This window comes from Suricata suricatta, chromosome 14, assembly GCF_006229205.1.
Source record: "Suricata suricatta isolate VVHF042 chromosome 14, meerkat_22Aug2017_6uvM2_HiC, whole genome shotgun sequence".
Lineage (NCBI taxonomy): Eukaryota > Metazoa > Chordata > Mammalia > Carnivora > Herpestidae > Suricata > Suricata suricatta.
In genome coordinates, this window is record NC_043713.1 from 79,703,505 (window position 1) to 79,718,308 (window position 14,804).

The 14,804-nt window shown below is 48.0% G+C and overlaps 1 protein-coding gene across 1 annotated transcript in view; it reads right to left on the reverse strand.

Moving 5' to 3' along the window:
- The window catches only part of OAS1 (2'-5'-oligoadenylate synthetase 1), a 7,839-nt gene extending 2,262 nt beyond the window's left edge, over positions 1–5,577 (reverse strand). Inside the window, exons 1-3 of the mRNA XM_029921623.1 lie at positions 5,285–5,577; positions 2,677–2,965; positions 403–587 (exon numbers count right to left, since the gene is read on the reverse strand). Coding sequence (XP_029777483.1) covers positions 403–587; positions 2,677–2,965; positions 5,285–5,473 — 663 coding nt within the window. The 5' untranslated portion in view covers positions 5,474–5,577. The remainder of the gene's footprint in view (positions 1–402; positions 588–2,676; positions 2,966–5,284) is intronic.
- Between the last annotated feature and the right edge of the window lie 9,227 nt (positions 5,578–14,804).

The window sequence follows — 14,804 nt, forward strand, 5'->3', positions numbered from 1 at the left end:
GCTTCTTACGCACACAAGTTAATGCTTACTATCTGATTGTTTTTCCACGTTCACCACGTGTATATGATCTCGAGAGCTCAATAAATACGGAGACAAAATCCCTGTCTGGGGCTCTTCTTTCCTGCCCGACATTAGCCTCTCTCGTTTTCATTTCTGCATCTGCTCTCTTGCTGGACAGGAGAGAACTCCAGATTCCTGATCTGTGATGCCTCCCCTTCCCCCTCCTCCCTCCCCTTCTCTTCCTCCTCCCTTCCCTCTTCGCCCCTTCCCTCCCTCTTCTCCCCTTCCCTCCCTCTTCTCCCCTCCCCTCCAGGTCCTCCTCCTCCTCCCCTCCCTCTATTCCATGCCCCCTCCTTCTCTCCCTCCCCCTCCTCCTCAGGCCCCCAGGTGGAAGGAACATACCAGTTGGTACCAGTGCTTCACTAGGCGGATGAGGCTCTTCACTTTGGTTGGACGCTGCTTCAGGAAGTCTCGCTGTAGCTCTGTGAAGCAGGTGGAGAACTCTCCCTCTCTCTCCAGGTCCTGGCACTCTTGGATTAGATTGATGTAGATTTGGGGGTCAGGTCTGTAGAGATTGGTCCACTGCCCTGTTAGGGAAAAATCCATAACTTTAGGATGTAGCATCTCTGACGTTCTGCCAGCTGTTCTGGGGCTCACTGGCTGTGGGGTGCAGCAGAAGGGGCAACAAGCCCGGAGCTGGGGGGCCTGAAGTCTACCCCCAGCCTTTCCGCCGCCCATTTCGCCTGCCACCACCCCATCCAGGCTGCCATTGCCTCTCCCAGACATATGGCAGCAGCGTCCTCACTGGTTCTTCCACAGCCCATTCTTGACCCAGCACCCAGACCGGGCTTTCAAAACCAGCTCACACTGCTTCTTGCTTCCCACAACACCTAGAATAAAACCTGGTGTCCCCACAGTGGCCTATGAAATTTGCTATGATGTCACCTCCTGCCTTGCTCCCTTGCCACTGGGGCATCCCGGGGCCTTTATTCTCTTCCTCAAATATGCCAACTCACTCCTGCCTCAGGGCCTTTGCACTTGCTGTTCCTTCTGCCTGGATCTTCCCATGGTTGGTTCCTTCTCATCCCTCAGCTCCAATGTCACCTCCTCAGGGGACCTTCCCTCACCACTCTGTCTGAAAAAGCCCTCCACCCCCCATTGCTCTCCATTGTATCACCCCGCAGGGATCATTCCATTTATCTTGTTTCTATACTTTTCGTCAGGCTCCAGGAGAGAGGTTCCTTGTTTGCTCATTTATGGCCAGGGAGCCGTGCCTGGACACGGCAGGCACAATGGATAATCCATGCTTATCCTTGTTGAGTGATTGTCTCCCAACCTCCGGTCTTACCTCTCTTCCCGTCAACTCTCTCCCCTGCCGTTGGACTAGCTTCCTAAAACACAGCTCTGACCGGGTTACTCGCCTACGTGAAACCCTTCCCCAGATGTGCAGTTGTGTTCAGGAGGAATCATGACCTAGGAGCAGCCTTCTGCAGGATCAGCTCTCCTGGTTCAGTTCCCGCCCATGCCCTCTCCGCCCTCCCCCTCTCCGCCCTCCCCCATCCCCCCTTGCCCCCATCCGCCCCCCTCCCTCTCTGCCCTCCACCTCCTTCCTTGACCTCCCCACTCCCTCCCTACTCCCTCTCTATCCTCCTCACTTGCTCCTGCCCTCCCCCTCCTTCCCTGCACCCCTCCCCTCCGTCCCCTCCCCTTTCTCCATGGCTACCAGTTCCCCCAACACATCCTCCTCTTTTCTTGGGCTGTTCCCTCTGCCTGGTGGGCATGTCCTTCCTCCCCTTCTCTCTCCCCCTCTTATCTTTTCTGTAACCATCGCCTGCCAGCACCCAACACCCAACAAGGCAACAAGGAGCGATTCCCAAACTTCCTCATCTCCTGGTGCCTTTAGAGTTCCAGTCTTTTCCTCACGGGGACCCTCGGCCCAATAAGAGATCCATGCACGCAGTCCAGGCTGTACTGCTGAGCAGTAGTCATTGGTGTGGTTCCAACAGATGTCACTGTATTTCCCTCAAAACTGTAAAATCTAAACTATTCCAGGTGCTCCCTATGAGTTTTTCCGCTGGGGCATCCTGGGGGGCCTTGGTGCACAGTTGGGGAACTCACATTCTTGAACACCTACTATGTGCCAGGCCCTGCATGAGACCCCACTGTGGATGATCGTTCAATACTTAACATGAGTATGACATGAAGGCGGCATGGATTTAGCAGTTTTCCTACTGTGGAAATTGAGCCTCTGAGAGGTCAGGCTTCCTGTCCAAATGTCTCTGTAGGTCGTCTATAGATTCCCACCCTCAGCGTAAGTTTGGCAAAGGGTCCTCATGTTTGGGGCAACAGATGAAATCCATGGATTGACCATAGGCGGACCTGCACTGCCTCACTTTCAGAAAAGCTACAATTTACACACTTTGCCACAAGTAGAGCCGCAAGCCCGGAGGGTGTCCGTAGGAGACGTCTTGCCCCCCTGTTGTGCCAGTTTGCTATTTAATGTCGCTCCTGTGGCCGGTCATGACCTGATTCCTGCTAAGATCTCTACCCCCACCCCTTTGAAGGGATGTCTTGGTAAGACTCGCCAACGGTGGGACATCTCTGCTCAGAGACAGGAAAAGGAAAGGAGCCTGCGGTGGGACCCAGGTGGAAAGCCCTGTGCCCGTGAAAGCTCACCCAGGACGTCGAAGGCAGGCAGGACATCAAATTCCACCCCCTCCTGGAGCTGGGGGGACCTCAGCACAAAGCTCAGGGCTCGGGGCTTTGCCCATCGCAGACCCCGCACTTCAAACTGCACGTCGAAGACCTCCTCTTCTCGACAGGCTTCCAGCTGCTTCTTAATCTCCCAGATGAACTCCGCCCGGTTCTCAAGCTGGTCCTGAAAACTTGTGAGGTTGCTCAGGAAGACCACAAGGTCAGCGTCAGATCGGCCTCTCAGGGTCGTGCCTTTGCCCGAAGAGCCACCCTGAAACAGACGAAGAGAACGAAAACGGACATTGACCGAATCGGGAGGGCCTCCCTAAATAAAATGATGAGAACAATCACTAACATCGTAGAGCATTAGCCACCAGGGCGCCACCAATCCTAACTCCCATAATGCTCTCAGGGGCTCAATGACTCATGCACTTTTGTAACCAACTCCCACTTTACAGACGAGGAAACAGGTGCTCAGAGAGACTACACAGCGGCCCCGGTAACACAGCTCCTAGGTGGCAGGGATACAATTCGAAACCTGGCTGCCCCGTTTTACAGTCTGGGTTCTTTACGCCCTACCCTTTACTATCTGATTATATCCTGCAGACCGGCCCTTGCTGGGTGGCTTACATGCATGATTTTACTTAATCTGTATACGGCCCTGTAAGGCGCTGGGCATGATGGATGAGGAAATTGAGTCCAGAGAGGCAAAAAGACTTGCTCACAGCCAGTAGGTGCTATCTGCTTTCAAAATTTATACTCTTTGTTTTTTAAGTTTATTTATTTATTTTAAGAGAACGCATGTGCATGTGTGTGCACGCATGCTCGAACTGGGGGAGGGGCAGAGAGAATGAGAGATGGAGAGGGAGAGAGAGAATCCCAAGCAGGCTCCGTGCTGTCAGTGCAGAGCCCAACACGGGGCCTGAGATCATGATCTGAGCGGAAATCAGGAGTCAGAAGTTCAGCCGCCCAGGCGCCTCTCAAAACCTACACCCTGAGCCAGCTCATGCTACTACAGACATGGTGCGCCCCATGGAGGATGCGGGGAACACAGGGAGCCCTCACACTCTGCTGGTGGGAATGGAAATTGGGGCGGCCACTGTGGGAGACAGTAAGGAGGGTCCGCAAAAAATTAAAAATAGAATTACCCTATGATTCAGTAACTCCGCTATTGGGTATTTTACCCAAAGAATGAAAACACTAATTTGAAAAGATACACACAATCTTATGTTTATTGCAGCATTATTTACAATAGCCAAGTTATGGAAGCAAGCCAGGCGTCCACCGACTGATGAATGGATAAAGAAGATGTGGTGTGTACACACACACACACGCACACACACACACACACACGCACACACACACACTGACAGCCATCAAAAAGAATGAAATCTTGCCCTCTGCAACAACATGGATGGACCTAGAGGGTATTAGGCTAAGTGAAATAAATCAGACGGAGAAAGACAGATACTGTACAATTTCACTCATGTGGAGTCTAAAAAATAAAACAAACAAAAAATGGACTCAAATACAGAGGACAAACTGGTGGTTGCCAGAGGGGAGGTGGGTGGGGGGATGGGGGATGCAAATAAAGGGGATTAAGAAGTACAAACTTCCAGTTACAAAATAAATAAGTCACAGCATGGGCGACAGAGTCAATAATATTGTAACAATGCTGTGGGGTGACAGGTGGTGGCTACATTTATCATGCTGGACACTGACTAACACACACAACTGTTGAATGAATACACTGTCCACCTGAAACCAAGATCACATTGTATGTTAAAGAGAATGCTAGCTCATCATGGAAGTTGAAAAGCTGAGCAGCTCTGGAAGCATCTGGTGCCTGGACCCCCTTTCTGGACCCCAGAGCAGTGTCCCGCTCTGTTTCTGAGTATATGCTTTACAGGGGGCAATACCTACAACTTTTCAGCCACACACAATCATCGGAACAACATTTAGCTGTTGTTGGCTGGAGAAGGGCTCTGGAAGTCATTTTATCAGAGAAAAAAAAAAAAAAAAAGCAAACACAAGCCCCCAGAGCGTATAGTTCTTAGACAGCTCATGATACTGCAGAAATGGTGAGTCCCCGGCCTGGCCACTAACTAGCAAATTGTCTACTAGAGCTGGGCCTCAGTTTCCCAATCTCTGAAATGGGCGTGGCTGAGGATGAGGGCTCATAAACTTCAGCCAGGGCGTTTGTTTATAAACTACAGGTGGAGGGGGGCGCCTGGGTGGCTCAGGTGGTCGAGCCTCCGACTCTAGGTTTCTGCTCAGGTCATGATCTCGTGATTGGTGGATTCGAGCCCCGCATTGGGTTGGCTGGGGTCAGCGCAGAGCCAGATCCTCTGTCTCGCCCCCTTCTCTCTGCCCCTCCCCCATTGTCCTCTCTCAAAAATAAGCATTAAAAAAATTACAGATGGAGGGTCTCACCCCAGAATCTACTCTGACAAGCTATGGTTATACTTGTTTGCTATGGATACATCAGAAACCACCAGCCCCAATAACCTTAAGCTTCTGCTCCCTCTCGGTCTCTGTGGGACCCCTTGCCCCTCGGCCCCCCTTCCCCAGTCAACAGGCTTGGGCTCACCTTGACCACCTTGGACACCCGCACAGGGTGGGATGCATCTTGGAAACACCTCTCCTTCAGGAAACTGGAGATGATGTGGATGGCTCGTCGGACCTGCCTGCGGAAACGCGTGTCTGGCAGGAGATAGCTTTCGATGAACTTGTCCAGCTGCCCCGAGGGGGTATCCTGGAGTTTCCTCTCCCACGTCATACTCAGGGCAGGGACGGCAGAGCCTGTGGCTGCCGAGCTGGCTCCGTGAATCTGCTAACCTCTCTCTATTCTGCCCTCAGAGTCAGTCAGTTTCGTTTCCTTGGAAGGGAGGAGCTTGGGACAGAGCCCTGCAGAGAGACACCTGCCCTCTCATCCCTTAAGGGTATCAGACTTCCCTTCAGACTGCGCTCTGAAACTGTTGCTTTTTAAGCCCATTAGCACCTCGCCTGGGAGGAATCATAATTAGCAACTGATCTGTGGCTTCCTGCTTCTTCTTTTGTTGTTGTTGGTGCTGACAAAATTGTGTTATAGTCTCTTGTGAGCTTCATAGCAGTATATGCACATTATGAAATGGAAAAGAAGTCAGAAAAATCAGGAAACAGAAAGACCGTCCGTGATCCTAAAACTCAAAAATGGCCACTCGGAAGGCTTTGGTATAGATCTTTTCAGAGATTTTTCTAGGTTAACACACACACACACACACACACACACACACACACACACAGTCAGCCATCTTTTTTATAGCTGTCTTTTTTTATGTTTATTTGAGAGAGAGAGAGAGAGAGCGCGCGCTCATGAGTGAGGAAGGGGCAGAGAGAGAGACACGAATCTGAAGCAGATTCCAGGCTCTGAGCTGTCAGCACAGAGCCAGAAATAGGGCTCAAACTATGAACTGTGAGATCATGACCTGAGCCAAAGTCAGAGGCTTGACTGACAGCCACCTGGGTGCCCCTTCCTTTTTTTTTTTTTTTAATGGCATCATGCTATATATATTTTTCCTTTAGACTAATAGGCTTCATTTCTTGTGGTGGTTTTATGTTTACAGAAAAATTGAGCGGAAAGGGCTCCTGTCACAGCACTCCGACCAGCCTTGGGGATAACTTGCTTCAAGCTTCTGCACCCCTTGCTTGCTGACCTACAGCCCTTGGTCTGCAGTAGAATTTTTTTCCCCTGAAACTTGTGAACCACTGGTCTCAAGGAGAGAAGGACAAAACTTTCCTGGGGATGACGCTGACCGAAAACAGCTGCCGCAGATGCCAGCAATTCTGCTCAGGGTCATGTCCGCTTACGACTAAGCGCCCGGACACCTGCTTCTCCTGCCCACAGCCTGCCCGCCCTCTTCCCCTGCCTTCCCCTTTAAAGCCGCCCAGCTCCTCCTACACAGGGAAGATGGTCTTTGAGACATTAGTCTACCAGCTTCCTGGGTTTGAGCCCCTCATCGGTCTCTGCTCTGCACTGACAGCTCAGAGCCTGGAGCCTGCTTCTGATTCTGTGTGTGTCTCTCTGCCCCTCCCCTGCTCACACTCTGTCTCTGTCTCTCTCTCCTAAAAACAAAACTGTATCTTTTCAATATTAAAGGAGTTAAGTTTTGCTAACAACTGTATAACCCTGTGTATTTGGCCTTTCATATCTCTTGTTGTCGCCTTGGTTAAATAAATATTTAAATGTTAAGCTTTACAGTAATCTGTAATCCTACTTAGTCCTGTGCTTCCAAACCTCTGGGTATTTTTAACAAATTTCCCCCAAAATTCAACTTCTACATAAAGTCTTGTTGACTAATTAGGCTTGTTCATTTGATAGGTGAGCTACAGGGGAGGGAAGCACCGTCAAACTAACGTTGGTAAACCTTCCTCAGTTATATTGCGTGGACAAAAGCCATGACTGTTCCAGAAATTAGACAAAATTCCTAAAATTTTAATATGTCCTGGTGTAATGTCATCACTTAAAGTTCTAATTGTGAAAGTGTTGTGTGTCATGAAAATAATCCAATTTCCTTGTTAACTGCATTGGAATAAACTCTCATCAGATTTTTAACTGGAGCAGGATTCTCATACAAAGTCATGACATAGAGTTGTCTTTCCAGAAAGCAACTCTATTCCTGCCAACATTGCTCAGTTGGGTTCCTACCGGAAGAACTGAGCCCCGAAAACCCCCGTGGTGTAGTTTTTTATGTATTTTCTGCTCCTTTGTCTCCTGTCTATGGTAACACACAGACATGCAGTCTGATCAAGTGGTCTCATGTTACAAGGTCACGAGGGATGTTGTCACACCCATGCATAATGAGGTGACCTTGAGGGTTTTCTGTTTTTGTTTTCTTTCCTTAAGGAGGGGACCCCACCACATTCCCCCTTTGATGCCCAGACCCCTATATTTTGGGTCAAAGAGCACCATCTTGGTTTAGAGGTTTATATTTTCATAACATTATTACACGAGTGGCTGTCTTTTTAAAATCACGGCCTCAGTGCAACTGGAGGCAGACCATTCAACCGGGGGAGCTCAGCAAAGCAGGATTAAGCACCCTCCCAGAATTCGGAGGATAATTTTTATGAGTGTTTTGAATCCCCCAAAAGTTGAAAACCATTTTCTAAATAACTCCCCGGGGTTTTAACCATCCCAGGTCTGGATGGGGACATGAGCAATCCTTTTTATTTGATCTGTGACCTCCTCTAGGACTTTTTCCTCCTCATCTATCTGTAGGCAGAAGTGACTGAAACTTTTTAGGTTAAACTTTTTATAAACTTTTTTATTTTTTTAGAAGCAAGTAGGGAGTCTAAGGACAAGCGATTTTGATAGTTTTATGCATTTTGGTTTGCCGCTTGGCTAGTAAGTTAAGGGCTCTGGCAGTTTTATTGGTTATAATTTTTTATAGCGGCTTGTAGTCTGATTCTGCGGTTTGGCACGTAAATAGGAGTACGGCAGCCCTAGGACCATCCTCTGCCCAGGTGGCAGGGCCACGATATTGGATTATACACTCGGGAGGTCATTTATCATTGTTTAAATTGTCAATTTGTAAGGCACACTGGTCTCTTTGAGTTTCCTTGTTCCCATACAGCTGGACTCCCAAATGTCCCCTCTGGCAAGTGGGACCAGGAAGACAGGTGGACGAATAGTTCCCAGCACCCATGACCGTGACCAGCCTGAGGGAAGTATGTATAGGTTGTCCCTCCACATTCTGGTACAGTCACCTGGGTCCGCCATTTGATGGTGGCATTGACATTGCCTCGGGCCTCTTGGAAATGAGAGAAGTCAGGCAAAGGGTAGGGAGTTGGTTCAAGGTGATCTGGGGGTCCCCCGCTGTTGGGTTTTTCTGGGCAGTTGGGTTATAAAATCCTTGGCGGAGGCATATTAAGTTTTTAACAGAGACGACAATGAACTTTTTCCCCACCAAGCAAATCAGTTTTTCCCAGTAATTGAGCTTTTGAGGAGCCAAACCCTGGGGGTTGGACTGGGGTATTTTGTTTTACTATAGAGTTTGTGGGGAGCTAATTTTCTCGTCTCTTATGGCCATTGTTTCCCCACGTTGGTACCAACGAAGGATCCTATCCACAGGAAGGAGGGTGAGTGTTTATAGACCCCTCTCCCCACACTTCCAGCCGACCAGGGAGGCCTCTGCCAATCCTGCGGCCAAGAGTAGAGCAAGAATCACAGTTACAGCGGGAAACAAGGTGTGACAGTGCGTCACAGGTAGGACACATACAGAAAATATGGACAGTCTTTTGTTTCACCAGACGTTTGACTCCTCAGGCTCTGCGGAGCATAGATCCGTCAGCTTCCGGGTGACTCAAGCAGGGCTGCCGTCCCCTGGAGCCTCTGGGGTTGCAGACTGCTTCTTCCACATGCTCAGCTTGCACGGCGTTGATGGACCAGGAATGCACTCCCGGTTTTGAGATGCCGGCTTCACTCTGCTGTAGTGAATCCAGGGACCCGCTTCGCCACCTTTCCTGCAGCAGGGGTGGACAAAATGACGGTGAACGGGCCCCTCCAGTAGGGAATTGGGCATTTCACTCCTGTATCCATATTGCATCTCCTGGTTTAAAGGGGTGAGCGTCTGTGGTCTGACTCACAAGTAATCGCTCCCTGACCCAGTGGTGTAAAGTGCTTAGGGTAGAGCCAACAGCCTGCATCGTTGCCTTGGGGTTAGATCGCCTATCTCACTTAGCTTTCTGCACCCCCCCATGCCCTTGGTAATGGGGGGAGGGCGCCCATAAAGGACTTCATAAGGGGAGAACCCACTGCTTCCTCAGCCTCCCACCTGCAGCTGCAGTCTGCCTCCCTGAAGGTCCCTGATCTCCCCCTGCCTCATGTTCCCCCTTTCCCTATTTCTTCCTCCCCTGGAACAGGGCCCGTACCTGCTGTTAGGGAACAGGGACGATGACCGTTCTGGATTCTTGAAGCTGAGAAGGGACGGAGTGGGGGTCCAGCAGTTAGAGTCTCCCCAAGGGTCGGGCGAGGGGCCCACAGTGTGGTTTTCCAGGAAGGCCGGCAGGATGAGGTGGCATGAACGTTAGCAGACACACAGAGAAAACACTGACCAACAAGGTGGTATCTTAAGGTAATGTCCCCAGTTCCCAAACCTGTCAAACAATCCAGGAGAGACCCTGGCTTTGAAAACCACGTATGTCAGGGAATCTCTCTCATAACCCAGGTGATGGAGGAGCAGTAAGTAATCAGTGGTGGCTCTATTTCCAAGAGTTTGGCCCTAACTTAATTTAAAAAAAAATTTTTTAAGCATCTAATGCTTGTGAGGTGTTATTTAGAGTTTTGCTGAGTATAAGCAGACAGTTTGGTTGCTCTTTAAAAAAAATTTTTTTAACGTTTATTTATTTTTGAGAGACAGAGAAATAGCATGAGCAGGGGAGGGTCAGAGAGAGAGGGAGACACAGAATCAGAAGCAGGCTCCAGGCTCTGAGCTGTCAGCACAGAGCTCGACGCGGGGCTTGAACTCACGAACTGCGAGATCATGACCTGAGCTGAAGTTGGCGGCTTAAGCGACAGAGCCACCCTGTACCTTGACAGTTTGCTTGATCTTGAGGTGTAAAGCTTTTCCAAGAGCCAGGAATTCTATTAGAGAAAGAGTCAAGGCAGCCATTTACCACTATTAATTTGTAAATTTTTAGGTAAGTCAAACCTGGGTATTATTTTATAAAGTTTAACTTTTATAACTTTTTCTGTCTTTTTTTGTTTTCTAGGGGAAGGCCTTTACCCAATAAGTGAAGGTATCAACCCATACCAAAACATGTTGCAATTCATTTGACCTTGGCATATGAATGACACCTAAGTATCAGACTTCCCTGGAAACCCTGCAGTTTTTAGATCACTTTCGAGAGCAAGTTTGTGGTTGAAAGAATTATTTTTAAAAAATTCTTTTTAAATGTTTTATTTATTTTTGACACAGAGAGACACAGAGCATGAGAGTGGGAGGGTCCAAGAGAGAGGGAGACACAGAATCCAAAGACAGGCTCCAGGCTCTGAGCTGTCAGCACAGGGCCCGGCGCAGGGCTCGAACCCATGAACCATGAGATCATGACCTGAGCCGAAGTTGGAAGCTTAACCGACTGAGCCACCCAGGCGCCCCGAAATGATTGTTTCTAAGATGTGTTTTACAGGCTGATACTCCTTGCTGAACCGTCCTTGACAAATTTTTTCCAGTGAACATCCTTTGGGCCATTTAATAAGTTTTGTCCCTCCCTAAATGAATGGCTTGATGCTGTGTTCTAATGATCTTTTAGTTCTGTGAGCTCAGTGATAGTAACTGCCTTCCTCTGTTGGTACCCATTCCAAGGGCTGGAGACAGTGTTTGGGAGTCAGACTCTTATTTGTTTATATATTTGGGGGGAGCGGGGAAGTACGTGTGATTGAGTTTCCTCTAAAATCGATGTAACAGGCAAACGATTCTCCCAAACCCCAGTATCTACGGCCTACACTATCCAGTAATTCCCCAAAACTCATACAATTGTGTATTTGTTCTGGACGTTAGTAGTACTATAGTCTCTAATTTAGTTATAATGTACGCTCCCAGCAAGCGGGTAAGGCTCTCTGGTATTATCAGGAAAGAATGAGAAAAAATCAGGTATTCCCATATGTATCCCAGGGGCTGAGAGAAAAATTTAGTTATAAGTTTTCCGGAGACGCCTTTAATCGTCAGGCTGCGTTTGGATAGTTGGCCCGGACTGGAAAGGAGGGCGGAAAAGGGAGGTCTGCTGTTAAGGAAATCAACCAGCTTTCCTTCTGTACTCAGAGTTACTTGAGGCTCTGCCTTTCTGACAGACAGCTGGTTTAGGGGAGCCACCGGGAAGGGCCCCAGGCCCCTTTGTCTCTTCCAAGGACACCTGTGATCTGAGCCCTCACGGATGGAGGTGCCCGAAACCATTCAGATCTCCAGTGATTGTCTCCGCCTGAGGGGCGTGGCTTACGGGGGGCGGGGTCCCCTCTGAGGGCGTTCTCCTGTCTGGCGCTCTGGACGACCATATAAATGGCACTTGGTGCCAGGCCCTTGGGAAGTCCAGTCTGACTTAGTAAGGAGACAACGAAGCCTCAGTTGTTTTTTTTTTTAAGTCTCCTTTTCTGTTTTTTGGTTTTTGTTTTTTTTGGTTTTTTGGTTTTTTTATTCTTCTTCTCTTGATCTTGGTTGTGATATATCCAGCTTGTAAGGGCCAGGATCCCTTCTGGACCAATGGCGAGTTTTTGCAGTTTTCTCTACGTATCTGGGGCCGATTGAGTGACAAATTTGTCTTTTAGGACGGTCTCAGCCTCAGGGGTGTTAGGGAAGATAGTCATATATTTAATGAGACCCTCCCTTAACCTTTCCAAAAAGGTCACCAGGGATTTATGTTGTTGCTGTAAGATAGGGTCTAAATTAGTGCAATTTAAAGGTTTGACCTTAGACTTCCTGACCATAGATTAAAAACAGAAGTTTTTTTATAAATCTTTTACAAGCTTTCTTTCCTTATATATTTTGACCAAAGCCTTTTTTTTCCCCCCTAAACAACCAGTCTCATTTAGGACAAAATTACTCTTTTCTTTTTACCTTTAACAAAAAATCTACTTCCATTATATATATATTCTTTTACATGCAGAATTGTTTTCCTTATTTTTATTAGTCTTTAACTACGTTTAGCTGAATTTTAACTCTTAGAAACCTTAGTCTCCAGTCAAAACTAAGTAGTAACCAATTGTGAACTGTTACATCAGAATTGCTTAGGTGGCAAACTTATGACTCAATTAAGCACAAAGCCTGTTTTCCAACAGATCCAAATATCCTTAGATTTTCTGCAATAAGTCAAAAGCACAAACCTAAATCTAGTAATTACTTAGTAATTAACCTCTTATCTTGTTAGATAGCCAATGAATCTAATTCCAATTTATCATGCAAGCATAAACTTTAACGTTTTAGGTTATGAAAGACTTTGAAATCTATCTTTAAATTTTTAAAAATATTTTATTTATTTTTGAGAGAGAAAGAGAGACAGTGTGTGAGCAGGGGAGGGGCAGAGAGAGAGGGAGACACAAAATCCGCAGCAGGCTCCAGGCTCTGAGCTAGCTGTCAGCACAGAGGCTGATGTGGGGCTTGAACCCACGAACCGTGAGATCATGACCTAAGCCAAAGTCGGACGCTCAACCAATGGAGCCACCTAGGTGCCCCTAAAAGCCATCTTAACAATTACCCATTAAAACTATGAGACAGACAAAGTTAACCTTTTGCTTACAAACTGGAACAGAGATAACATGAGCTTATTTGATCTCCAGCAAATCTAAATGGAATAAAAGTTTTTTTTGTTGTTGTTGATAAACCTTATCTATTTCAAACCAACAAACTTAAATTAGCTTAAACATTGAATATGTTTTACTTGGGCCCATTTGAGGCATTTTGTACCCTATCGTTAAGTTTTGGGAATGTTGAGGGGAAATCTGACCTCCATGACCTCTACAGCTGAGGGTGCCTGAGGCATGGAGGAACCATGCTCCTCCTTGTGCAGAAACAGGATGTGGGGAAGGGAGGGCAGAAGAGGCGAGGTGCCAGCAAAAGGCAGAGGAAGGGAATTCCCAGTTTTAAATCTTGTCAGCTCAGACAGAGGAGCAGACTCCGGGTTTGTTTTGTTTTGTGTTGTGCTCTCCACCGTGGAATTAGGCAGTCCTTGTCAGTCCGGGAAAGGACAGCGAATTTTCCCGAAACAAAGGGGGTTTTGGCAGCTCCTTGGGAATACTCCTTAAAGTCCCCGTTCTGAGGTAGACTAACCAGACAGGTGGCTGTAATCATCATAGTCATTGACCCAGGAAATGAATGAGAGACAATTCCCCACACACAGTCACACGGTGACTGCCCAGGGGCCAGCGCCTCGTCCCTTGTGGAATTACTAAGGCCACTCTGGGAGGTGATCAGGCTCCCCTTTTGCCTCTCAGGGGCACGTCTACCAAAATAAACCCGGGTTCTTACCAGGCTGATGGGCAGCACTCCCTGAACTGGTCCTGGGCCTCATGGGTTCCGTTGGTGCACACAGGGTCTTCACCCCTGCTGCCCTCGCATACTGTTGCCCTGAGGTTCCTATCACCCAAAGGAGGTGGAAACACACTGTTTCCGAATCCTGGACGGGAGCCCTCAAGTAAGGAACAGAATTCTCGCACAGAGAGTCATGACCCTGAGGCTTTTCTTTCCAGGAAGCAACTTCATTCCTGCCGGCACCCCAACGTTGGGTTCGTACCCAGAAAACTGAGCCCCGAACATCCGTGGCATAGTTTTGTATATATTTTCTACTTCTTGTCTCCCGTATATGGTACCACCCAAACATGTGGTCTGGTTAAGTTTCTCATGTTACAAGGTCAGGAGGAATGTTGTCACGTTCACATATAGCCCGATTACCTTGAGGGTTTTTTTTTTTTCCTTTCCTTAGGGAAGGAACCCTCCCACAAACCCATGGCCATTTTTTTGGAATCTTTTATCATTTACAGTTATTGTTCTGATGCTCTTGCAAACTATGTTTCAGCTTTATGGAAATTCATGAAGACCACTTTTAGCAAATTCAGGTTTTTGATATCTTTAAGGTCAGAAAACTAAACTAAGAATGTCTAGAACTAATAGAAAAGCTCCACTCAGACAGAACTAGAATTAATAACCGGGACTGAACAAATTAGGGAAGCGGACTATAGTCTCTTATGATTCTTGTCTGACGCATGGCTGGCTGGCTGATGTTTGTGTCACAGGAGGGTGGGAGAGACTGGTCCTTGTCTCACCGAGTCCAAGAATGAATCTCAAGGACGACAGACAGTGAGCAAAGCGATAGAGTTTGAGGGAAAGTATAAAGCTCTCAAGATTGAGAGGGGACCCCACTGGGGAGCTGCTGAGGATTTCTGTCCCTGACTTTTTTTACTGGGACCTTATCAGAAAGTTTGTGAGACTCCATGGGAGTCTGGGCATCTAGCCCAGACGGGTCTGGGATGATACATTTATGCTTTTTTGTTTGTTTTCCCCAAACCTGCAGCTTCTTCCGCCTCCCATTTCCAGCTGCAGCCTGCCTCCCCCCTTATCTCGCCCTGCCTAATGTTAACCCTTTCC